This window comes from Gigantopelta aegis, chromosome 4 (assembly GCF_016097555.1).
Source record: "Gigantopelta aegis isolate Gae_Host chromosome 4, Gae_host_genome, whole genome shotgun sequence".
Classification (NCBI taxonomy): domain Eukaryota; kingdom Metazoa; phylum Mollusca; class Gastropoda; order Neomphalida; family Peltospiridae; genus Gigantopelta; species Gigantopelta aegis.
Window position 1 is genome coordinate 33,786,030 of NC_054702.1, and position 26,321 is coordinate 33,812,350.

Consider the following 26,321-nt stretch of genomic DNA (forward strand, 5'->3'; position numbering starts at 1 on the left):
CAAGTGGTCAGTGTATTATTCTTTCTTTGAACAGACCTAATTTTTGTAACTTTCCTTGTGCATCATCTTGTTCCCAGCGGTCCACGCATTAATAATGTATATATCATGTGCGTATTTTAAATATTTATGTACGTCATTCATAGAATGGAAAAGGATGAAAGTGTGGGGTTTGTTTTTTTTGGGGTTTTTTTTTGTGTGAGAGATAAATGGATAGCTACATTGGTAGATATATAGTGAGAGAGAGAAACAGACAGACAGACAGACAGACAGAGAGGCAGAGAGGGAGGGGTTGGGTGGGGTGGAGTTTGGAAGCCAGTACCCTAAAGTATTATATTATGTTGTTTTATTATTTTTATGTACCCTTGGCATGTGTTCTAATTGTAAACAAGGGGCTGGCAATAAAATTAAAAAAACAAAAAAAACAGAGCTACCATACACAGGAAACACTGCAGGAATTTTAGCAAAGGGGGTCTAGACTGAGGCAAGCAAAGTTTACATGGGGTTGGTAGACACACACTCCCCTGGACAATTATCGAGGGTGGGTGGGAGAAAAGTAAATTTGTTTAAGCACTGGGTTGAGCAAGCGATTATTATCATTATTTATTTATTTTTATTTTTTTAATTGGGGGGGGGGGGGGGGGGGGGGGGGGGGGGGGGGGCAAGGGTTCTTTTGGGTTTTTTATTTGTTGGGTGTTTTTTTAATTTTTTTTACAGAGCTCTGTACTTAACCTTTAGACTACTGGATTAATTTTTAACAAAAACCACGTTGAGTGGGTACAAGTTTATAATTATTACTCACATATATTCACTTAAATGTTTTATAAAAACATGAAATAAAGTTCATATATTAATCGGTAAGTATTATTTTCGTGTCTTTTTTTGTAATTTTTATTATTTTAGATCGGCTAATGGTGATTAAAATTAGGCAAAAAATCTAAAAAGTTGCGTTTACTTACGGGCATTTGTGGCCAGCTGTCCAGTATTTATATCCATTATTCCCGATAACAGTGGTTTTCTGACCAGAATTTTTTTTTAAACCCGAACTAAGATTCATATTGCAATATTTGGTAATTTTCGTTGTTGGTAAAACAATCAAATTTATTATCAAATTAGCTGTCACAATCAGCTATCGATCCCTGAAAATGACCGCGACGTGCCGCCATTGTTGTCAAGCGAAAATACTTGCCGAAAACCACTTTTTGAACTCAAAATTTCAAGGTATTTTCAATTGAAAAAATCAAAACAAAAGCCATTCATTATATTTCCGTTTCCGGTGAGTGTCGTGTGCAAAACGGCGGGAAATATGAATTGGGGAATGCACTGTATACAGTGTACAGTATATCGACTGACGTGACGTCGGGCAAGATATCTCGCCTACAGTAGTCAGAAGGTTAAGGTGGCAAATGCGTGAGCATTGATTTTAGCATGGGGAGGGGGTCTACACTGAGGCGAGCAAAGTTCATGGTGAGGGGGTCAGAAAAATGTATCACACAAATGAAAAAAATTGCTTGTCCTGGGACATGGGTATGTGTCTGCACCGACAAAAAAAGATTGTGGCGCAAATTAAGCTCTGTCTATTTGTTTACTAGTACGTTGATTACAATGTTGTGTCAATAAAATTGACCTCATAAATGCACATCCAATTTGCAGTTTTCAAATTCCAAACGTAAAAATATGGCTCATGGGGATATGGCATAGGTTGCATAATAATGAATTTGACAAAGTGAAAAATGAATGCGGTGTTTAGATTTTTCTGCGTACAATAAACAATAAATATACCTGTACGTGCAAAGGTCTAACTAGTCGGGATTATCGCCATTTAAAATGCTTCTGTTACTAAAATAAATTAATGTATAAGCTGTAGTCATGTTTTTATAATTTTTTAATAACTTATTTTGGATTGTTTTTCTTTCGATTTACCCTACTTCGCAGAGTACGGTCAAACGTTGTCGATACATAAGCTTAGCAAATTGTTTTGACACTGTGGTTATTTGGGGGATGCCCGCCATGTGACTCCAAAAATAATACGTCACACTGCTTCACTCCAGATAGCCATTATTTCTTTCTAAATTACGGACCGTCGACATAATTCAGTTATTTTTACAAAATATCACAAATAAGTGGGTTATGGTAGTTAAGAAGATGGTTAAATAAAGTACTTTTAGGTCATTAAAGGGATAGACCCTAGTTTTTAAACACTACAGCATATATTCCACTATTGTAGCCGTTTTTGATGACTGTAATCAAACATTACTTATATTTTATTGTTTAGATTATTCATTTCCATACAACCGAAATGTTTCTGGTCATCCTGGTATTTCTAATACCACAAAATGCTTTTTTTCTGATTTTTAAAAACGCACGTGTGTCTGAGAAGTGATGATTATGGAGTCGCGTTTCAGTCTATTTTAAAGGGCATTTCAACTACACAGACTCTTGTTTCACTCTTTTGTATCCAAATTTGTTTCAGGTTTGTAAATTAACCAAACTTGGTGTCCATTTTTATGTGTTGAAACTAAGGTTTAGGTGAAAAATATGCCTTAGTGTTTAAAAACTAGGGTCTGTCCCTTTAATTAGGTCAACCATCCATGGCCGAGTGTCTTTAAACTAGTCTGAGGGGAGTGTTGGAAAGTGGGAGTGATAGCTCCCAGGGAACATTTTGTTCAGTATTGCATCATAATTCGCTATGCAAATTTCAGAGATCGCTACGCAGTTTTAAAACATTAAACAGCCTTTTCTAATTAATTTTCAATTGACTAGAAATATTTCTAATCAAGGTTCATTCATTCATTCATTCGCGTGGTAGCTATGGGTTTTCTCTCACAACATTTTGGAATAAACATGTACCAAATTAACAATTGTTAGAAATATGATGAGATGTTCAACAGATATTTTATTCCTTTATGTAAATGTAAACTTAAAATGTAAAATTAATGTTAATGATTACTTTTGTTTTACAGCAGAGGCACTTCTTGGCCATAAGTTGTTGCAGGAAGAAGATGGAGATGAAGGTAAGCACTCTGTTTTGTTACATCTTTAACTATTGTTCAGACACATATACCCTATGCTTTGTGTGGGTGTGCGCATGTGTGTTATAAAATGAAGAAGTATTTATATAATACCATCTTAATTGTATTGACCAGGGGCCTAATTCACTAAACTCTCGCAATTTAATTCTAATTTAATGATGTATATTTTTTTTTTTAAGTGAATTTTACTGACGAAAAAACCCAACAAAAAACGCCATTGAAATTGCACAGAAGTTAATTTCAATCATGTAAAGTAATAGTTTTAGAAATGCTTACATTGTATAAGTTATCTCAGTTAAGCAAATTTTGAAAATGTGCAAGTCTAAAACCCCCATATTTTGTAACAGGTCACTACCAAATTTTCAGTGTTTAAGAGAATGATAAAACAGTGACAAATAAGGTCAGATCGGAATGTTTGAGTTTGATGCCATTATATGTACTAACATGTCTTCATCTAATAGATTTTTTTTTTACTAATGCTTTTTTTTAATGTCTAATGTTGTAGAAGCGCAAACTTCAATTCATTTCCTAATATATGTTTCTTCTTTTTAGTTTGTACAAGTATATAAAATTATATACAACGAAAGTTTAGAAAACATTTTTTTATGACGTCTAAATTTGCCATGGTTGAATAAACTTAAAAGAAAACCAGGTCCTCCTGTTGGGTTAAGGCAAAGGTTGATGAGTTTATGTTTGCAAATGGTAAACATTTCATATGTAAATACTAATTAATAAAAATAGGTTAATTTATAAATGTTATGCCATTTCTTTTAACATTAACTAAACTTTCGTTGTTGAGTAAAACCCAATTGGCCTACTACAAGCATTAAAATGATCAGAAACACAGAAAATAAAAACATTGATATTTTAAACTTGAACTAGAATTAAATGTGTTATGCTTATTTTGGGAGACAAATTTGTAAAGAAATCATGAAATGCATATTTAGCACATGTTGCCTACAAATATGTTTTTCTTTATTTGCAATGCATTTTTATAACAGATTGTGAAAGATACATGAATTGAAAGCTGATATTATTAAAAACAAATTCAAAAAGTATAATTGATTAATAAATTGTTTTGTTGCAAACTCAAGCCCAGTTTACACTGCCTTAGTTTTATAATGATTAATTCAGTTAAACTTATGTATGCATCGTAATTCACATGTTTGAAGTCTGATCCTCCACCTCACTGTGAGCATTGTCAGTGGAGATTGACATGTGCCACATTTTGGTGGAGTCTAATTATCATGTGATGAAATCCTGAACTTGTGTTGCAATATATGAGACATACTGAATTTTATTCTAAATGAACTGTGATGTTTGTATTTTTTTAACAATACTGTTTTAATTTAACTTGTGAATTATTATATTGATGTTGATGTCAGTTCATTTATGTATACGTAAACATTTGTTTGACACCCAATAGCTGATATATTTTCCATGCAGGGGTGTCATTAGCCTTTAGACTACTGGATTAATTTTTAACAAACACCACATTGAGTGGGTACAAGTTTATAATTTTTACTCACATATATTCACTTAAATGTTTCATAAATACATGAAATAAAGTTCATATATGAATCGTTAAGTATTATGTTCGTGTCTTTTTTTGTAATTTTTATTAATGGTGATTAAAATTAGGCAAAAAATCGAAAAAGTTGCGTTTACTTACGGGCATTTGTGGCCAGCTGTCCAGTATTTATGTCCATTATTCCCGATAACAGTGGTTTTCTGACCAGAATTTTTTAAAAACCCAAACTACGATTCATATTGTAATATTTGGTAATTTTCGTTGTTGGTAAAACGATCAAATTTATTATCAAATTAGCTGTTACAATCAGCTATCGATCCCTGAAAATTACCGCGACATGCCGCCATTGTTGTCAAGCAAAAATACTTGCCGAAAACCACTTTTTGAACTCAAAATTTCAAGGTATTTTCAATTGAAAAAATCAAAACAAAAACCACCATTTTGAAAAAAAAAATTTTTTCTTTAATTATATTTCCGTTTCCGGTGAGTGTCGTGTGCAAAACGGCGGGAAATATGAATTGGGAAATGCACTGTATACAGTGTACAGTATATCGACTGACGTGACGTCGGGTGAGATATCTCGCCTGCAGTAGTCAGAAGGTTAAACATTCATTCATTCATTCATTGCTGAAGACGGGCATTAGCAGGTTGACTGATAGTAATAGGCCTAGACATGTTATTTTAAAAAGTGTGTACTAAAAGTTGTTTTGAATGCTCAGTGTAAAAATATATATATATATATATATATATATATATATATATATGCTCAGGGTTTAATCTACCATTTGAATATGGAATATTCTTAATTAGCTATATAAATGTTACTAGTTATGATGTAATAACAGAGTAGCCACTTTATAATTTAGTCAACAAGCCTCCGGATTTTACTGAAATGATTGATTCATGGTAAAAATCCTGTTTATAAGTTGGTACATATGTATACCATGTTTGTTTGTATATTTATCTGAAGGTTTTTTCATTCTTAAATCCTGATCTTGCAAAATTACTACAAGCATTTTTGATACATGGATGTGAAGGGTTTCTGAACTGAATATTTGTTGTATTGCAAGGAGTGCTAAATTCTCAAAACTGACAAAGTTTTGGTATAAGAGGCAGTCTACTTTTCAACAAACAAACAAAAAAGTAGAAAATTGTTGATGTGTATATGTATGTGTTGCCTCATGAGTATGGGTATTTATTTATTTGCAAATGTTGGTTGTCGTACAAATAATTACCCTTCAAGAACATGGACTCTTTTTCCAGAACCATCGCTGTTGGATGAATTTCGAACGGATTTTGCTATGGGTTTGTATTCTTTATATTTTCATTGTAAAAATTTCAGATCAGTTGAAAAATGTGTTTGATCCTTCCTTGTCCAAAATATAAAATTGCTATGAAAAACCTTCATACAAAACAAACAAGGTATACAGTTGCAGAGCAGGCCAAATGACTTCTCCCTTCTAATCATGAATGGGAGACGTCTTCTTTGGTGTTTTAGTATATAGGTGGTAATATTTCATTTATTAGTTTTAATCAACATATGTATTATAGATATAAAAATATGGTGGTATGATGTGAGTTTTGGATATATTGGGAAATGTCTTTGACGGAGTTTAATAACTCCGTCCATTTTTTGTTTCGTGATCACCAAAAAAATCATGTCCTTTAATTTTGATGGTGATGCCAGGACTTGAAATAGGAAGTAAAATATGGCCTGTTGTAATAGTTTTTACGTTTATTTATAGGCAAAACAAAATTAATTAATAATATGTCATGCTAAGATAAAATATTGCTTGCTGGAAATGGCACAGCTCAGGATGAGGGGAGAGTTTTTGATGTGTGTAAAAACAAAATAGGACCTCCAAGATATTTTTAAGAATATAATGGAATTAAAGTATAACAGTCATGAACTAAATAGCAGATCAGATAGTCGTACATAATCCTTTACCTTTTAAAAATGACATTTTTTTTCCTTTTTCTTTTTTGGAGGGGTCTATTCACTTTCGCTAGGCTGCTATATTAAGCCCTGGATGCATACTGTTCACTGTTGCATATCACTCACTCTTTGCAGAGAATACAGGAATGTTTCAATTAACCACTGTAATATTTAACCTTCCTTTCAAACAAAGTCACTCTGCAGTTTGAGAATATGGATCCAGGGTTTTTGCCAGAGGATACAGTACAAAGGGTAAAAATACGTACCCTAAAATCTTGGGAATTAATGGATACATTTCTATAATTTTTTGAAAGATTATTGTAAGAGAACTGGACCTATATTCACATGTAAACGTAAATCTACGACTGAAGGGTTATTCACGAAACAATGAAAACGTAAGTTCTATGTAAAGTTGGACGTAAATAAAAGAATGCCTCCGGTTTCAATTAACGCTGCACGTAAGTCGTGTACATATAATAAATCAAGCACGATCGCCGTTACTTATGGAAACTGGCAGCATTTCCAATAATTGAAGCAGTTTGCGATGGCAAACGCCCATGGATTGAATATATTTTTGTTGGTGATCGAACGGATGTTTTCGACTTGGCCAATTTCTCCTGAGTTATCTTTTCATTTTTAAGAAATGTCCACAAGTTCGTACTAAAACGCAGATCCTCACCAATACCAAAATGCCATGGTTCGCCGTTCGCGATGTTATTGTTAGCAGACGACAAACAAAATTGCATTTTGCGCATTTGTTATTTACCTGGTAGCCATCGTTTCTAATGTTTGTTTTTTTAATTTTTCCAGTGAGAGTGTTAAATTGTAGATTTTATGTCCAACGAAGTTACGTTTACATTTACGACCGTCTTTGAGAATAAGGTGCTTCATGCACGTAAACGTAAATCTATGGCAGATGTAAGTGCTAGTCGTAGACATAAATTTACACCTTTTTGTGAATATGGGTCAAGCTGTTTAAAAGTACATGAATCGCAGTGTCTGATTTCAAAAGATATCAAACCCATAACTACCTATAGTCTGTTCCATCCTTCTACAAAAAAATGTTTGGTCAATATTTTCAGTTTTGTTTGACATAGAAAGAAAAGTAAAAGTGTTTGGGAAATAACAATTTTTTTAAAACCATTTTTGTGTTCAATTTAGAAAACAGTCGGCTCAGAAACAAATAGCTTAGTATTAAAAAAGGCATTCCCTGTGGGACTGATGCACTTACCTGTTTTGTTTTTATTAAATACCTTCAAATTAAAAACTGGTATGTTCTGTCCTATCTGTTGGAAAGTGTATAAAAGATCCTTATATGTGGCAGTAGTAGGTTTCTTCCCTGATTCTCTAGACCCAAGTATTAAACCAATATGTTAGTCACCAAATATTTGTTTCCTTTCCTTACAGTTTGTGAAGTTAACCTTTTTTCTTTCTTTTTTTTCCCAAATGTATTTGTTTAAATTTGCATTTTGGTGACAAGTTAAATTTAGTAATTAAATATATCCTATTGATGTGTATTTTTTATACTAGAGTGGATATCTTGGATCTAGTTATAAATCCAACTATTATTATTTTAACCTGATTTGGCCTTAGGGCCGGTTACAAGTCTCTGGTGGTGCAGACGTAAAAACCAGCAGAGCAGATCACTAGGTCTTCAGTCTAATAGATCCGTACATTTTACAGCTTGTGTTTGCCGAGGCAGATGGGAATATCAAATGTAGATTACCCTGTGCTATTATAGCTGCAAATGTAAAATAATGCAATAGTTGGCAACAGCAGAAATGGTTAATACTGTCCAACCGTTCTTATCACTGCCATCTATGTTATCATTTTAAAGTTGTCAAATTAATACACACATGGTAAGCTCTGACATTCAGCATCTAAATATCAGTAGCAATGGAACCTGTGTAATAAGGACACCTCAGTAAACTGAGATTGTGTGGCCATGTGTATTGTGTTACTAGTGCATGTGTCCTTTCCAACATGGTCCAGTTGTATTGAATGGCTGTTTTCAGGTCAGGATCAGAAAGATCTGTTGGTAAAAGCTGTAAAGGTGGTCTATAAATAGGTGCTGAGCCGCTTCTTGATACTAGCAGCAAATACATTCTTTGAACAATATAAATGAGTGTTTCATAATTATTGAATTATGTAAGGTGAACCTAAAATTTATTTGTTTGGGGTAGTTTATATTTATAGCCTTGTTGATGTTGGAAAATATTGTGTTTATTAGGTATACTATATTAGCTATGCATAATTAATCAACCTAGAAAAAAAAAACCTAATTGGGCCCCTAAGAACTGGTTTCAGCCGGTCTCTTCCAGATTGACAAGCTGCACTATGCTTCAGTTGCTGTTTGACCCTTGACATTAGAATACATGTTTGTATTATTGTGGAAACACCTTTGTTTAGTTATCAGGAATGTTTGTTGTGGTCAAATTTTATATGGGCTCAACTGTATATTTTACCTCAGTTTTGTAGATTATGTGTACACAACCCATATTGGGCCTGTGTGTTCACACCCCAGTCCATTGTTTTAAACTCTTTTCTTTAGAATAATATCAAATTTCTATTAAAACGAATTTAATTATTTTTAAAAAAAAGAGAGAAAATGGTAACGCTTAATTTTATTTAAAAATAAAATAATGAGTTGATTTATATTATTTTAAAAAGTTGAGATCACTGATTTTATTTGGACATCTTTGTTTCACTTGTGAAAAGTTTGAAAGTTACAGTTTAAAAAAAAGTTAGTTTCTTTTGTTTAACGACACCACTAGAGCACAGTGATTTATGCATCATCTATTAAATGTCAAACAGGATAATTCTGACATTTAGTTTTAAAGAGTGAGCATGCTGCATTTTTCCATTCCTAGCAAGGGATCTTTTTATATGCACTTTCCCACAGACAGGACAGCACATACCACATTGCAACTAGTCTTAATGGCCACTACAAAACCCCAGTGAATTTCTGTCTTTCTTTGACCTCTTACAATTTTTTAACCAAAATGAATGGTTGAACCTATTATTCACTGACTATAGACCCACTTATTTATAGTCCCATATATATTAACGATGAATGTGCCACAAAATTGTTGTTGTACACTTAGGGAAAGTATTAGTCCTAATAAAATTTTAATGTGTTGTCATAACAATGATGACCAGGAAGTATGTTAGTAATTAACAATAATTTGTGCTTTTAAAAAATACATACATAGGAGAGCTATACATGTTTTTTTGATTTAGAAACCCTGAATTGCTTACAGTAGCCAATATGTATCTCAGTCGGTAGAATGCTTGTCTTAGGTGATTGGGTCATAGGGTCAAATCTCTTTTGTGGATTCTTTGTTCTCCCCCCCCCCCCCCCCCCCATTTCAACCAGTGCCCCAAAACTGATATATCTTAGGTCGTGGTATGTACTGTCCTGTTTATGAAAAAAAAAATGCATATAAAAGATCCCTTGATACAAATAGAAAAATGTGTCAGAATTAAGAAATATTTGACATCTTAATATGTAGTTAATTATTAATTAATTAATGTGCACTACAGCACTTGGTGGTGTTAAACTAAGCAACTTAACTTTGTAAACTGAATTGCTTACATGTTCATGTTTACTGTTAGTTTGATGCAGTTTATTACTGTATGAGTTTGTACCAAAAATGTTCTGCTTAAATCTTGTGACATTACTGTTAAACAGTGATTCAAAGTTATAAAAAAAAAAATTAAAAAAAAAGTGTTTGTGTGGTAGGAAGTTGATTATTAATAGGAATTTGGCAAATTTTATAAGAAAATATGTATACCAAGTAAAGTTTAAATTAGCCAAACAGCAAAAATGGCAAAGGACAGACAATTTTCAAAGCAGCTTTTTTGATGAATTAATAATAAAGTGTATATGCCAATATTAACTTAATGAGCAACAACAGCTTAAACCCTGGTTGCATATTATATGTGCAAGTTGATCGTAATAATAAAAAAAAAATAGTGGATCGATTCCACAAATCAATCCATTATGCATACAGATAATTGTTTTCACTATCAAAGTTTGTTTTGTTTGACGACACTACTAAAGTATATTGATTTGTTAATCATCAGCTGTTGGATGTCAACATTTTTATCATTGTGACATATAGTCTAAAGAGAGGAAACCTGCTACATTTTTCCATTAATAACAAGGGATTTTTTTTAGGCACCATCCCATAGACAGGATAGCACATACCATGGCCTTTGATATAGCAATTATGGTGCACTAGCTAGAATGAGAAATGGCTAGAATAAGAACTAACCTAAATGACCCACTGACAGGGATCGATCCTAGACCGATGTGCTTCAGACGAGCGATTTACCACTAGGCCATGTCTGCCTGTGAACAGTAACGGATTTTGGCATGAATGTGTCATTATCAGCTGCTGCAGACCCATATCTTACTCAGCAGCCTGGTAATATGTTAACCATTATTAATATTATTATTAATGGATTCTACTGTATATTTAAAATTTGAATCATAATAATTTAACCTGAACATTGAAGCAAGTGCAACTGTCGTGTACAGATAGGTTTCGAGTCCATAAAGCATCCGAGGTATGAGTGCATGTAGTGTTCCACTTACTTGATAAGCTTAAATTTTGGTTTATTTCATTTCATTTATTTCAACCTATTTTCGTGCTTATATCCAATTAAAGTTAAGCATACTGTCCTGAACACACACCTCAGCTATCTAGGCTGTCTGTCCAGGACAGTATTTTAGTTGTTAATTATTAGTGGTTATTGAGAGAAAAGAGGGTGTAGTGTTCTTACATCTACCCACTGAGTCATTAAAACTTGCTCTGGGTGGGAGTCGGTACCTGGCTGCTAATCTTGTACCTACCAGCATTATGTCCAAGGGCTTAACCACAACACCATCGAGGCCTATGTTTACTATTGTCAATCTTATACAGATTTGACAGGTTTGGTTTTAGGAAGTTTTGAAAGTATCCATAAGCACAAAGTTTTCCAATACATTTCACTGAAAAGGGGAAATGTTACTTGGGTTTATTAAAAAAGTTTATAAAATGGAAATTTAAAAAAATGGCACCTAACATTTTGGGATCTTCGGGAATTATGTTAAATATGTCTGTTGTTTAATAAAACTCCACTTTTTTTTATAAAATGCACAATTATATTTACATGCTAAAGATGACTAAGTTATGCACAGCAGTTATTTTCATATTTATGATCTGGTAGTTTCATTCCTTGGCTCAGTGACAACAGCTTGCACAAAACAGCCTGATCAGTTACTATGGCAACAAGAAAATCAATAACTGAAGTCAATAAGAATTTGAATCAATCGCCTGCACCTTTTTTCTGTGCATTTTTCTTTGCTCTTTATCATGGTTACCGTGGTCATGTAGTGTCTGTAGACATCGCGTTATGTAGACTTCACATAACTGTCAGAAATATTTTTGCATGGTCTCTGTACTTGGAATTTGGAATCCATCAAGTAATTGACTACTTCATACATAGATTTACATTATGTAGTCTTTGAAAAAAACACAATCAGTTGTCATCTAAGGGCATTCAACTGTCCATAGAGGATAGGATGTAGCTCAGTGATAGGATTTAGCTCAGTGCTTGGGTCGTAGGATCAAACCTCCTTGGTAGACTCATTAGGGTTTTTCCCATCCCAACCAGTGCCCTACTGATATGTCAGAACGTGTTGTATATATTGTCCTGTCTGTGGGAAAGTGCACATAAATGATCTCTTGTTGCTGGCATAATTACCAAATGTTTGATAACAGATTTTAATTAATATTAAACAAAACAAATGTTAATTTTTACTGTCATATCATGCAGTAACCAATTTAGAATATTTGAAAGCTTTACTATGTATACCAGTACTTATATCAGTCCTACCCACGCCACCCCACCTCCCATGTTGCTGTCTTGCACACGTGCATACTATATAGGAATTGTTTGGATACAGCATACATTGGAACTTGATTCAAATTTGCTTAAATTAACTTTTATCTATTCTGATAGTTCTTAAGTTGTACATAACCCATGTACACAGATAGTGCCAAATTTAGTCATAATTATGTGTAACTGAATATTAAAGTTGCAGACACTAGTTGCAACCCATGAAAATGGACAGTAAGTTTGTTTAATCAACAAACCTGTAACTCGTCTGGATAAAATTACAATAGAGTGAAATGAAAGTGATGTTTAAACGGGGAAATACCCTCTAAAAATAGACATAGCTTGTCTTCATAACAGTTACTTCTCAGAGGTACATGCATTTTTATAATTATTAAAAATGCATTTCATATTACAAACAATAGAATGACTAGAAACACTTATGAACAGAAATACTTGTGATGTACAGAAATGAATAATTTGCACCAAAAAAAAAAATTATACCATAAAAAATGCCTCTAATAGTGAATAATATATCATAATGAGGGAGATATCTGCCTGGTGGGTCCACTGCTTAGCTTAGTAACTGGTTTAACATGTCCATATACCACTAGGGTTTCGAATACGCCTATCCCGAGTCCGGCCTCCGATAGGATCGGGGGTCTGACTTGGGACAGGGATGGGTCCACTGCAATATTTTTCTCTATACATATTTGATAAAAATTACATTTTATTTTGTGGGTGATCTGTATGTATACGAAAAATGGCTCTGTGACCTCTCCTTCCCCATTGTGAGTAGTTCTAGATTAACCCTTATTTATTTTATGGAAAAAATATTATAGCTGCCTTGATTCCAGTCATTAAATGGACTGTCCTCAGTTTATTGATGTTCTAATAGTTGATTATAAATATAATTGAAACAATTATCGGGTTTACCAATGTGATCATTGATCACAAAAGTCCATAATTGATTGTAATTGTTCCTTCATTTTAGATGATGGATGTGATGTAAATATGTTGGGGTGTTTGTTTTCATGTATATATAAAAAGAAAAACGATATTAAATAGTTATTAAATGTAAAATTTGTGATATGTAGAGTCTATCCCGGTGACCATGGCAATAGAGCATTGTCCTTATTATTCCAATCCTTTTTATATTCATATAATTTTAACTGATTGTGTAATAGAAACGTAACTAGTTGGTGCAAACTGATTGTAAACAATGATCAATAATGAAATTTCCAGTGCAAACTGATTGTAACCACTGATCGATAATGAAATTCCAACCGATTCCCAACACTACCAATTTTGCTTTTATTGTATGATGTTTCCGGACAGTAAAGCTTTTCAGTGACGATCTTTATATATGAAATACATTAAAAAAAAACACCCCAAAAATATCAATGTCTGTATATCTACTTTGTTTGGGGTCTTTCTAATGTTTATAATAGCTCAAATTTCATTCACTTCCAACTTGCATGAACACGTTTATTGGGACCTGGAGGTATAATACATTTTGGGCTAAGATATATATATTAGGATGACCAGAACCCTTTATCTGATGTTCTGAAAAAGAAAATATATGCAGTATGTAGTTTTTGCTGTTAAAAGAAGCTTCATTAGTTTGAAGTATGTTACATTGACAGCAAACTCAGGATAGTCTTATTTTATATTTCATATTTTAATCTGTATTAACCTGTTTATTAACGGATACCTCTATTATTACAACTACACCATATATGAAATACTTGAAAAGTCCATTTTATGTAATTCATTATGTAATTCAGTTTAAGTAAATAATACTCATTGCATTTTTGTTTATTTGCAATTTAATATATTTTTAAAAATATTTCTAGTCTTAATTATTTAAGTGGTGGGATCCTCGTTCTCTACCACCCATTATCTGCCGGAGCGCTGGTGTGTGTCTTGTTCATTCTAACACCCTCAGTATAAAGCGTTTTTGTCAAGAAGGCAACAAAGGTAGAGGCCAGCTGCCATGTGACAAAGACTCATTGAAATTGTTGACCTAGCTGCAGTTTTTCCTCCAGATGTTACAGCAAAACGTTCAGGATCAGTGACAATTGCTGAGCATTCTAGTCGTTTATGAATAAGCACAATGCATAGTTACTAGGACGTTGCTTTCATTAATGGAGTTTAAAAAAGAAAGAAGCTATTTAGGCCAAGTTTAAAAATACATATTTGCTACAGTCCATCTGACTCTTAAAAATTATTTCTTTGTTTTCACCAATAAAGATTCTTCCTTTGTTAATCATCCATTTTGTTTTGAAAATGTAACATTTAAAATAACACGACCACTACTAAAATAGTAGTCTGAGCTTAAAATATTTTTTGATTCAACTTCTTTTGAAGCTCTCTATTTTGTTTGAACAGTATTGCATCAATTGACAAATATTTCCCCATTTGTTTTATTAATAATATATAAAATAACGTAAATACAGCCTATTAAACACTCCCAGTTGTAAAAGAAAAGGAATATTTAACAATATGTATGTATGTATGTATATGTATTAAATTTAGTGCCTTTTTTTAGTCTTAGCATATGTTAATTGCAATACCAAGGAATAGAGGTTTTGGGGTGGGGGAGGGGGGAGACCAAATTTAATCACCACAATGTCATACTGATTAGCATTTGCGATATTTAGCTCAATTGGTAGAGTGCTTACCCATTTGGTTTTTTCCCCCTATCTGACCCAGTGCCTCATGACTGGTATAACAGAGACCATGACATGTACTGTCCTGTTTGTGGAAAAGTACATGTACAAATTTCCTTGGTGCTGATAGTAAAACATAGCATGATTCTTCTGATGACTACATATCAGAATTACCAAATGTTTGACATCCAATTGCTAATGGTTAATTGATCAGTGTTCTCTAGTGGTGTTAAAACAAAACAGATTTTAACATGTACTGATTAGTAGAAAGTTGTTCTTTAAGTATTTAGCTCATACACTGATACAGTGGCCTTCATGGAACACTGGTATGAATGGGGAATAAACCAGTAATGCACATTGGATTGTTTTGGTCCAGGAAATTTATACATTTACGTCGTTGAAATAAAGTGTAAGTCACATCACAGGTTTATGAAATATATTACTTTTCGGTTATCTTAAATATCCCATTGTTGTCATTGAAATAAAGTATAAGTCACATCACAGGTTATCTTAAATATCCTACATGTATAAATAAATGACATTAAGAATTCCTGAACATAGTATGAATTTCAAATATGAATATGTTTATTTGGATTGCAGATCATTTCTCGGTGTCTTCCACACATCACTACATAAATACACATCTAAATAATTAACATTAATTTATCATGGGAAAGCTGTCCTTGTCTGGTTTATTTAATTAACTGGATAACACTGGCTGATTACAATTTGTGAAAATTGTGATAGAGCCAGGTAAATACCTAGCTTGACATAGAGTTAGACAACAAAACATAAAAAAGTTTTATGTACATGTATATAATAATTTAGAAGAACTTTGAACTTTCACTGAATGAAGATATGTTTATTGTATAGGGAGAAGACAACTGTGCCGTAATAAAACTTTCAAGAAAAGTGGTAAAGCTTTTTAATTTAAATTTCAGGTGTTAATAATGTTCTTTATTACCCCAGTGAGTACTCTTAAACGGAGGGAAATTCAAAGTAAAAATTCCTCACTAAGAAATTACCACTCTTTTGTGTAACATTATATTATTGAACAATTTAATGATTATAAAGCATTGATCATATAATGTTCTAAAAGTGACATCATAATTTGACAAAAATATAGCAGTGTTACATTTTAGAGTTTCTAGTGTGAATTTAAAAAAAAAAACCCAAAACAAAACAAATTAAAGTAATACTGTCAGATGTATACCCGGTATATTATTTTTTCTTTTTTTTAAGAAAACAGCTGGGGTAATAAATAGAATAATAAATTCAGTAACAGTTATTATCAAATTGATATCATTTGTCCCTATGACACTACTAAAAACTTCTGACAAGTGCAGGATTTCTAGAATATGGTAGTCCATGTGTGAAAAAGTCAGGACATAAATTTGATGATAACTGGTTACTCTTTATATTATTTTCTGTTTAATTTTCAACTAACATTTGAATTGTCTGTTTTAACCATTACTACTTACTACAGATTGTTACATTTGAAGGTTATGTTTTGCAAAGTGTTATGTTCTAGAATTATTTGTTGCAAATTGTTATCTTAATCTATTTAACTAAATTTTATTTATCTGTAATTTATTATTGTTTGTGTTTGGTTAATGATTACCAAACTTTCTTACATGTCATTTTACTGGCATTTGTATAAATTTCTTATTACACATTACAAGATATACACACATGTATGCATGTGGACACACACACACACACACACACACACTGTACTAATTAATGTATTTTGTTAAATCATTAAATCTAATATACCTAAACATAATATTTGCATAATGGTCACAAAGTAATAACACATTACAAAAATCACATAATACGACAATTATTTATTTCATAGGAATACAGTAAATCTATGAATGCCGTTAAACTTGTAGACATATTACTCTTTCCTGTATCAAATTACATGTACTTTACAGATTTGGATGATAACTTTATTTATTTATTTACAGTGGTTGCCTAAACCCCCGCCTCCCCCCCCCCCCCCCCCCCCCAATTGTATGTTGTATTATAGTACTTGAAATTAGATCTTAGCAAAAACAGTGTTATGTCATGTCCAGATAAATAATTCAAACTATCAAAACAAAGCTGAAGTAAAACTGAAAGTAGCCAAAGTGCATTTGGAGTGAGGTTGAGCTTACAATAAGTGAACCATCGACTCCCCCCCCCCCCCCCCCCCCAAAAAAAAAAAAACACCTATAAAAAACAAACCTTTACTACTGTTTTAAAAAAGAAAAATTAAATAAAAATATATATATTCATATACATTTGATATTTAAATGGGTAGCTGGTTCTTAAAATACTGTCGACATCGTTTAACTAAATAAGCCTTTTACAGAATGCCTTAATGCAGTTATATTAATAATTCATTTTGTTTGTTGATGAACATTATTATTAGAATTGCATGATATTTCAATAGTTTTTTTGGCTTTTTTCAGTGCCGATGGAGGAGGAAGAACCACCGGAAGACATGAAAACGACGGAAAAGGTCGAAGGAGAAGAGAAAGACGACCATGTTGAGAAGTCTGCTGATAATATTCCTGACAAACAGAAGCATCAGTTGAAGCACAGGGAACTGTTCTTGTCGCGACAGGTGGAAACGCTGCCTGCGACACACATACGAGGGAAGTGTGTGGTCACCCTGCTCAACGAGACAGAACTACTCATTTCATACTTGAACAAAGACGTGAGTTGCTCTTTCTGTTGTTTTAGTTTCTTGTGAAGAATCAGACATGATGTCTTGAGAAGACTGCCATAGAAAGTCTTTAGAACAGAGGTTGGTCATTAATGAAAAATTTCTGTCTATCTCTCTGAGAGTAAATATTTTTGAAATGACTGCCATACCGGAGTTAAATTTCTAACCTTCATTGAATAATTTTAATATGTAAACATTGTTGAGGAAGACTAGATCAAAATGTATATTTGTCCTTCAGTGTACCTGGACAGATATATTTAACAACAGCTATGGATTTTGGATCTATAGCTTCAAAAATGTATTTCAGTGGGGGCGCGATTTAGCTTAGTTGGTAGAGCACTTGTCTGAGATGCTTGTGTCATAGGATCGAACCTGCTTGGTGAACCCATTCTCTGATTGAGTATTTATCATGCCCTGAGTGCCCCATGACTGGTATATTCAAGTCTGTGGTATGTGCAGTCATGTCTGCATAATATATGAGATCCCTACCTTCTATTGAAAAACGGTAGCCGATTTCTTTTGAAGACTGTTAGAATTGTCAGCTGTTTTGCTAGCCGATAATTGATTAATCAATGTGCTCTAGTGGTGTCATAAAACAAAATAAACTATTTCTGAGAGTTTAAAACATTCTTATCTTTATCATCACGTTTGTTATCTCTTTGCAGGACACATTTTTTTACTCATTAGTCTATGACCCACAACAGAAAACCTTGCTTGCTGATAAAGGTGAAATCCGAGTCGGCTCAAAGTACCAGGCAGAAACAATTCCTTTACTACAAGAAAGTAAGAAGAGTTCACTGTTTATATTTTTAAAGTATTTGTTCTATTATCTATGTCAATTTTATATGAAGGTCTGTTTATTACCAGTGGCAGAGTAATGTAAATCAATGAGTAACTTATACTGGAGATTACAGAGATGTATGCTTTTAAACATTTGTGTTGGGCAATCAGTTATGTGGGGGTTTTTAAAATGTATTTGTTTCTTTATCAGTGTGATAATATTGTTTTTCAGGTGAAGATTATGATAGGCAATCAAAAGATTTAGAAGAATTAGTATGGGAACCAGATAAATTATCAGAAAAAGAAATAGACCAATTTCAAATTATTTCAAGGTGAGATATATTGCTTGCTTAGTCACGGATTTATCCTGGTATTCTGTGGTATCGAATATTGACCCCTTCCTAAAAACATTTGCCAATTTGTGAACATTTTTATAATTATTTCTGTGCTAATCAATTAATTTAACATTGGTGCATGGCCTTTAAAAAAAAATGCACCCCAGTTTTGATTAAATTGCATGTATTTTTGCAGTCCCATCAGACATGGGACCCTATTGAAAAAGTCCTGTATAAATCAATGATTTCTCATAGTGGTAGAAGGCCTACATCTTAGATTTAGACAGTTAAATTGTGTTATTGTTTGGCAGAAAATTTACATTACAGTTGTATGACGAAACGTTTTTTTCACTATAGTAGTACTTTTTTTTTTTTTTTTTTTTTTTCAAACATCAAAATGGTAATTTATGAGGATATTTTATCAGTATTTTTTGTTTGTCATAAAAACATACTCCAGCATTAACCCTTTCATCCTAGCAAGTGTCGATAATTGTGAGCAGCACCTAACATGATTTAATGTTATGAATGTTAGTTTTAATGTTAATATAAAAGGGGTGTGATTTAGCCCAGTAGAGTGCTCGCCTTAGGTGCTTGAGACATAAGACTGAACCTTTTTGGTGGACACATTGTTGTTGTTTTCCCCCATCCCAACCAATTCCCCATGACTGGTATATCAAAGACCATGGTATGTGCTGTCCTATATGGGAAAAATGCATATAAAAGATCCCTTGTTGCTAATGGAAAGATTTAGTTTGTTTTGTTGTCTGAAAACTGCGTGATGGAATGACCAAATATTTAACATCTAATAGTCAATTAAATTTTTAATGGTGTATTAAAACAAATGTGTTGTTACAGGTCAGTGGGTACGTTTGCCCGAGCTTTAGACTGCACCAGCACTGTGCGGCAGCCCAGTCTACATATGAGTGCTGCTGCTGCTTCTAGAGATATCACACTAGTAAGTAGACTCCTTAGTGCTGTTCCACACAGTGTTAAAAATCATTTATTGTTTCTGTACCTTTGAGATTCTTTAAAAGGAAGACAATCATTTTAATTTGATTAAGTTTATATCACCAGTGTCATTGAGTTTTGTTAACTCAAGAATACTTGTTAGTTTTATTTATTTTTATGAATTTGGATTAGTTTTGAAAAATATACTGAAATGATTTGAAAATATAATTATACTTAAATGATTTAGATTAAGGACCAAATTTGCCAAGCTGGTAATTGAATTGGCATTGTGAATGCGATTCCAAGTGTCGGAATTACTGTATGTTAAGGCACCAAATAGCCGTAGTTAAAAAAGTTCTGAGGTACTATTAAAAAAAAAAAAAAAAAATTCCCAATACCATTGTAAGTGATATGTGTAAGATCAACAAATTTCTCTTCATTTTTTCCAGTTTCATGCAATGAACACGTTACATACACACAAGTACAATATAGCAAATGCCGTGTCCAGTCTAGTCCCTGAAGGTGGTCCAGTCCTGTGTCGTGACGAAATGGAGGAGTGGTCTGCTTCAGAGGCTAATCTCTTTGAAGAAGCTCTCGATAAATATGGCAAAGACTTCAATGATATTAGACAAGATTTTGTGAGTGCAAATATGTTCATAATATTACTACATGGTGCATATAAATCATTTAATTGATATTAACATTGGCTGATATATTTTTGTTGTTTAGATTACAATTAGAATATTGACTGATAGAATTTTATTACATTTTCTCAACAGACTATCATTCATGTTACCTGTAGATAGAATTGTATCAAGATATTTGCATAAGAATAACTGGTTATTTTTCCTAAGATATCAGGTTGATTCTGTGATGGTTCGAATAGTGATTGCTATGAAGCTGTGTCAAGCTATTTAACTGGAGATGGATTAAGCCAATATTTTAAATCAGTAACCAGTTATTTTAATTATTCTGGAATCCGTAATAAAACATTTTAGCATAATAGTTTAATAAAGAAAATATACCAGTGCTTGAATGCAGTCATATATTTGACCAAATTCTGAAATCCTATTTAAAAATAGCTAAGTGGTGTAATGTATTATTTTTTTTTTTAAAACATTCACATTATGTAGATTGCCCATTTTTAAGCTTCTGTAGTAAAGTAGTTTTAAAATATATTAATATTAAATAGAAATATGTTTTGACAAAAAATACTTTTCTTCTAGCTTCCTTGGAAATCATTAAAAAGTATTGTTGAATACTACTACATGTGGAAGACAACAGACAGATACGTCCAACAGGTAGAACTGTAACACCATTATTATTCATACTGCTATTAGATCATGTAGTGTTTGTAACTTATATTCCTTTAATTTCTGCACTGATGTATATTTAAAAGATCTAAAATATTAAAATACAATCAGACTAAATTGGGTGTATGTGTTTAAAGATGGCTTTGGGACCAAAAATTTTAATCTGTTATAAATGTGTCCTCTTTAATACATAATGCCATTTGATCAGACTAAGCTATTAGTATTTGTTTTATTTTTATGTTTACGTGATTGGATTGCATCTGTATTTGTCTGAATTAGCTGCAAAACAGTAGTCTCAATGCACGCTTTCTTAGAAGATAAGTTCTCAAGTAACTTGATGACAGTCAGTTCTAAAATATTTTTGATACTTCATAACATAACTCATCTGCATAAAATAAAAATAGTCAGTTGTTCTAAAATATTTTTAACACTTTATAACGTAACTCATCTGCATAAACATACAAATATTTGTTCTGAGAGAAAATCTGAATTTGTCTGTTGTATTTGTTTCATAAAAAGTTTTGATTAGCTGTTGGCTATTTTAAAATGGTTCTTTAAATACTGACAAGTATGATTTTTGTGTTTTACAGAAAAGAATAAAAGCTGCTGAAGCTGAGAGTAAACTGAAGCAAGTTTACATTCCAAATTAGTAAGTAATGAAGTTGATAAGCAGAAGCAGATTATAATTAGGGTTAAATCTCCCAACGGTTGGGATTTTCTATATGGATTTAGAAAAACTTCATGCAAATTTGACAGACGAACAAAATCAAAAGAGAAGTCATATGTAATAAATAAGTAATCAAGCAAACAAGGTGTTGAATGTAATTAATAAAGTAAGTGAGGTGTCAGATGTAATAAATACATTATGGTGATGAATATCACACAGGGTTCTCTCCTAGAAAGATCAAGGGAGCAGAATAGCTCAATGGTAGACTGCTTGATGGATCATATGATTGATTGCCATCAATGGACACTGGGTTTTACCTCTGTCCTAACCCAGTGGTAAAATACTTGCTTGATGGACCCATTGGGCTATTTCTTGCTTCATCCAGTGTACCATGACTTGTATATCAAATGCCGTAGTATGTGCTATTCTGTCTGGGATGGTGCATATAAAAGATTGTTGCTACTAATGAAAAAATTTAGTGGATTTTTTTTCTTAAGACTATGTCGAAATTACCAAATGTTTGAGATCCAAATAGCTGATTATTAAATCAGTGTGCTCTAGTGGTGTCGTTAAACAAAACAAACTTTAACTTTTTAACTGTCGTAACCAATACCCCATTGCTGGAAAATCAAAGGCTGTGGTATGTAATGTTAAGACCACAAGCAATTATTTATTTTTGATTGAATTTTTTCTCTAATTTTGTAGCAACAAGCCAAACCCAGCAGCATTGTCCAACAGTATCAATGGTACTGACAACCAAGTTTCAGGGCGTGCCTGTGAGAGCTGTTACAGTGAGTACAAAGCTTCCATCTCAATATTTATTAAAACTGCATTATAAAAGTACATTTTGTTACACTCAAGAACATGCTATATGGTTTTGCAGTCATGCTGAAATTAGTATGTAAAGAGAATTGTGGCCTGACTAGAATGGATCAAAGTTTGTTTCATTTCATTTGATCATAAGACTACATCCAAGTAAAGGGAGATAATCTCAAAACTTTACAAAAGTATTACATTAAAAGTTTTAGTAGTATTAACTGAAAAATGAACAGTTATTTTTATTTATGTTTGTCTGACCATAATTCAATTATATATAAAAAATATTAATAACAAGTAACTATGTAGCTGGTTGAGTAAAGTGTGAGACAAATTATATATTTATATTTGCAGGAAATATTTTGTTGGGCCATTTGGTACGTCAACTACTTTTAATTATGTCTTTTAATTTTTTTCAGCGGCACATTCATCACAGTGGTACTCCTGGGGTCCTGCACATATGCAGTGTAGACTGTGTGCCATTTGTTGGACCTACTGGAAAAAGTATGGAGGATTGAAAATGCCAACAAGACTAGGTTAGTTTATTAATATTTTTTCATGATATACTTTGTTTGGTCAGAAATGCACCCTTTACAAAATAACCATGGGAATGCTAGATCCTATCCTGTTTAATAAAGGGCTTGCTAAAATTTATTATAATTATAACAGGGCTGGCTAGTCAGTGCGTAAATAAAAAAATGTTGTGGTACTGCAGTGATTAGGGGTGAGAGTGAGGGGCAGGGCCTAGCTCAGTGTTTGATTGATCCCTGTCGGTGGGCTTATTGGGCTCTTTCTCATTCCACCGAGTGCACCACGACTGGTATATTAAAAGCTGTGGTATGTGCTATCTTGTCTGGGAAGGTGCATATAAAAGATCCCTTGCTACTAATGGGAAAATGTAGAGGGTTTTCTCTTTAAGACTATACATCAAAATCACCAGATGTTTGACATCCAATAGCTGATGGTTAATAAATCAATGTGCTCTAGTGGTGGTGCTAAATAAAACAAACTTAATTTTTGATTTGGGGGGAAGAGTTATTTTCGGAATACTGATTTGTGAGCTGTATTATTACGTTATCAGTGTATCTTACTTTATTTATTTTTTACTATCCATCCTCAATATTATTTAATGATAGTCTGCAATAGTTTGTTATATTTACCTCTTTGCTGTCAGTTTGAAAATAGTTTGAAGCAGAATGCACCATCGTGTTTCGATATTCAAGATGAGCAATGCTATCAATGGATACAGGCTAAATGGAGGCATGTTGGTAAAAAGTAATGGAATGAAACTGAACTGCTGAGGTTGAATGACAGGTGCATTCACATGGCAAAGTGGTCAGGTTTTGTTTTAAGTTCTGTAATATGACCAGTTGTATTCCACATTGGACCTTATAAATGTTTTTGCCAGACATCAAAATTTGTAGAATTATAACTTGTATGCTCATTCTGGGCCCTGTTTTACGAAGAGATCTTAGCACCAAAATCACTTAGTTCCTAAGTACCTTCATAAGGCGATTTTTGTGCTAAGATCGATTTTTAAAATGGGGCCCTGATCTAATAGAAATATTTTGTATAGTTGTTTTTTTCAGCTTTCAGTATGTTATTACATATTAAGAGTAATTAGTTCTTTGACACAAAGGGCAGAAAATAACTAATTGGCCAGGTTCTAGGTTACGGTGCGACGGTTATATTTATTTGATATCCTGATGATTTTTAAATGAACACGTAAAACAGTCTAAAGATTCTGCTTAATTTTTCATCTTTGAATTAACCATTAAAAAGGAAGAAATGCCACAAAAAAATACTATCAGCGAAATTTGTTGATAAATGGTAAAACATTCAGCACTTTTTCAAAAGGAGTAATGGCATACAAAATTGACAAACTTTTGAGAACTTTCTATATGTGTATACAATACAACAAATTAGCAAAATCTTTTAGAATGTGAATGAAAAGAGCTAATTGCAACATTAGATGGTGTGTGTAAGAATGAATGTATAGTTGTCTTGTGAAATTACTGTGCCCCCACCCCCACCCCACCCCACCCCCCAAATTGTTTATATAACTCACTTGTGGTTTTTCCACATATGGCTAATGTAAAATAACAAAGAAAAGGTAAGGTGATGATTCAGGGCTTCCCAAACCCTGACATCACCAATGTTTCTAGGGACAATAAACATCTCTTCTTTCTCTCTTCCCCCCCCCCCCCCCCCCCCCAAAATAAAAAACAACAACCCAAAACCCCACTATCAACATGACAGTATACGAATAAGCAGAATATTTGGTGTGCCAATTCACCTGATACACTAATACATCAACTGCATTGATTATAATTTTCAAAGGAATCATTTGCAAATTTTTTATTTTTTTTGTTACACAGTTCTAAGTAAACATCCACAAGTGTGTGCAGATGTAAAGTTATAAATTTAAATATATCGTATAACCGGAAATTTTCAGGGTTTTTTATTTTTGTGGGTTTCGAGGAAAAATGGGCAGCCTTGAAAATATAAAACCTTGAAAATATCAGCAAATTCTATGAAAAATATTCATTGTGATTGCTACAACAAACTGACAATTTACCGCAAATTTTTATTTGCTAACAAGAAACTAAGGAATTAGTGTATTCAAAACACCAAAATATTATATTCCTTACAGTAAAATGAATACATACTGGTATATTGAGCCAGCCTACTATACGAGTGATTATTAATGAAATAAAAAGTGTCACGTTCAGATTAAACACTACACAGTCAAATCTTGACTTTAAGCACCGGCGATATCATGCAAATGGAAGCTGACGCGAAACCTATACTCCGTATATGCTAAACCACGAAAATAAGTACACTCATTTCAGAGTTGCCAAACCTTGCAAATAAGAAACTTAAAATTGTTTTTAGTCCTCAAACCATGAACATTTTAGACCACGAAAATTTCCGGTTATACGGTACTTGATTGAAAACATAATACTAATATTTTTCTTCACTGACTTTGTCTACAGATGGTGAGAGACCTGCACCCAATCAAAGACAAGGTTAGCATTTGTTTCTTTAAAATATTGTTTTCTAGTGTATTTAGATAATGATAAACTGCAATTAACTGATTATTGATAGTCTTTTAGGAATGTTTAAAATATTTATTAGTTCATATCCTTTGCTAGCTTTGCAATAAAGCTTGTCTTGTTTTCACCACATTAATGTGTATAAAATATGTTAGGGTGTTTTTTTCTGTCTTTAATCAACAAATATGTCTTTTTAGTTATATCACTATGTTTGCCTTTACCATAGTTTGACACCCAATAACCGATTTTTTGTGCTGGGGTGTCGTTAACATTCATTCATTCATTCATTTTAGTTATATTAGCTACTATGTTGGTTTATTAACCAATTACATGGAAAAACAATAAAACAAAAAGACATAAAGAGTGGTTTTAAAACTTATTTTTATTGTGAAAAATTATGTCTTTGGTATCTACATTGTAGCACTTAGGTCTTTCAACTTAAAAAATTTACAAAAAGATTTTCTTTCACTATTCTACATTACAAACAATTATCTGATTTTCTTTTTTGTGTAATTTTAGAACGTGTAGCCCAAAGAGAAGCTAGCCGCAGTCACAGATGCACAATTTCTGGCTGTGGAAAGGTAAATAAATTGATGGTGTGAACATGTACCACTGCATAGTACAGTATTATTATGACTGATA

The 26,321-nt window shown here is 32.7% G+C and overlaps 1 protein-coding gene across 4 annotated transcripts in view; it reads left to right on the forward strand.

The window, feature by feature from the left end:
* Positions 1 to 26,321, forward strand: part of LOC121370432 (metastasis-associated protein MTA2-like) — a 59,349-nt gene that overhangs the window by 17,563 nt on the left and 15,465 nt on the right. Inside the window, exons 4-17 of one of the 4 annotated variants that reach the window (XM_041495649.1) lie at positions 2,961 to 3,011; positions 5,824 to 5,865; positions 15,925 to 15,966; positions 17,508 to 17,755; positions 18,430 to 18,547; positions 18,777 to 18,876; positions 19,735 to 19,834; positions 20,277 to 20,465; positions 21,054 to 21,128; positions 21,731 to 21,789; positions 22,513 to 22,598; positions 23,043 to 23,159; positions 25,620 to 25,652; positions 26,199 to 26,260. In XM_041495649.1, the coding sequence (XP_041351583.1) occupies positions 2,961 to 3,011; positions 5,824 to 5,865; positions 15,925 to 15,966; positions 17,508 to 17,755; positions 18,430 to 18,547; positions 18,777 to 18,876; positions 19,735 to 19,834; positions 20,277 to 20,465; positions 21,054 to 21,128; positions 21,731 to 21,789; positions 22,513 to 22,598; positions 23,043 to 23,159; positions 25,620 to 25,652; positions 26,199 to 26,260 (1,322 nt within the window). The remainder of the gene's footprint in view (positions 1 to 2,960; positions 3,012 to 5,823; positions 5,866 to 15,924; positions 15,967 to 17,507; positions 17,756 to 18,429; positions 18,548 to 18,776; positions 18,877 to 19,734; positions 19,835 to 20,276; positions 20,466 to 21,053; positions 21,129 to 21,730; positions 21,790 to 22,512; positions 22,599 to 23,042; positions 23,160 to 25,619; positions 25,653 to 26,198; positions 26,261 to 26,321) is intronic. The other 3 variants (XM_041495650.1, XM_041495652.1, XM_041495651.1) reach the window with 3 other exon arrangements.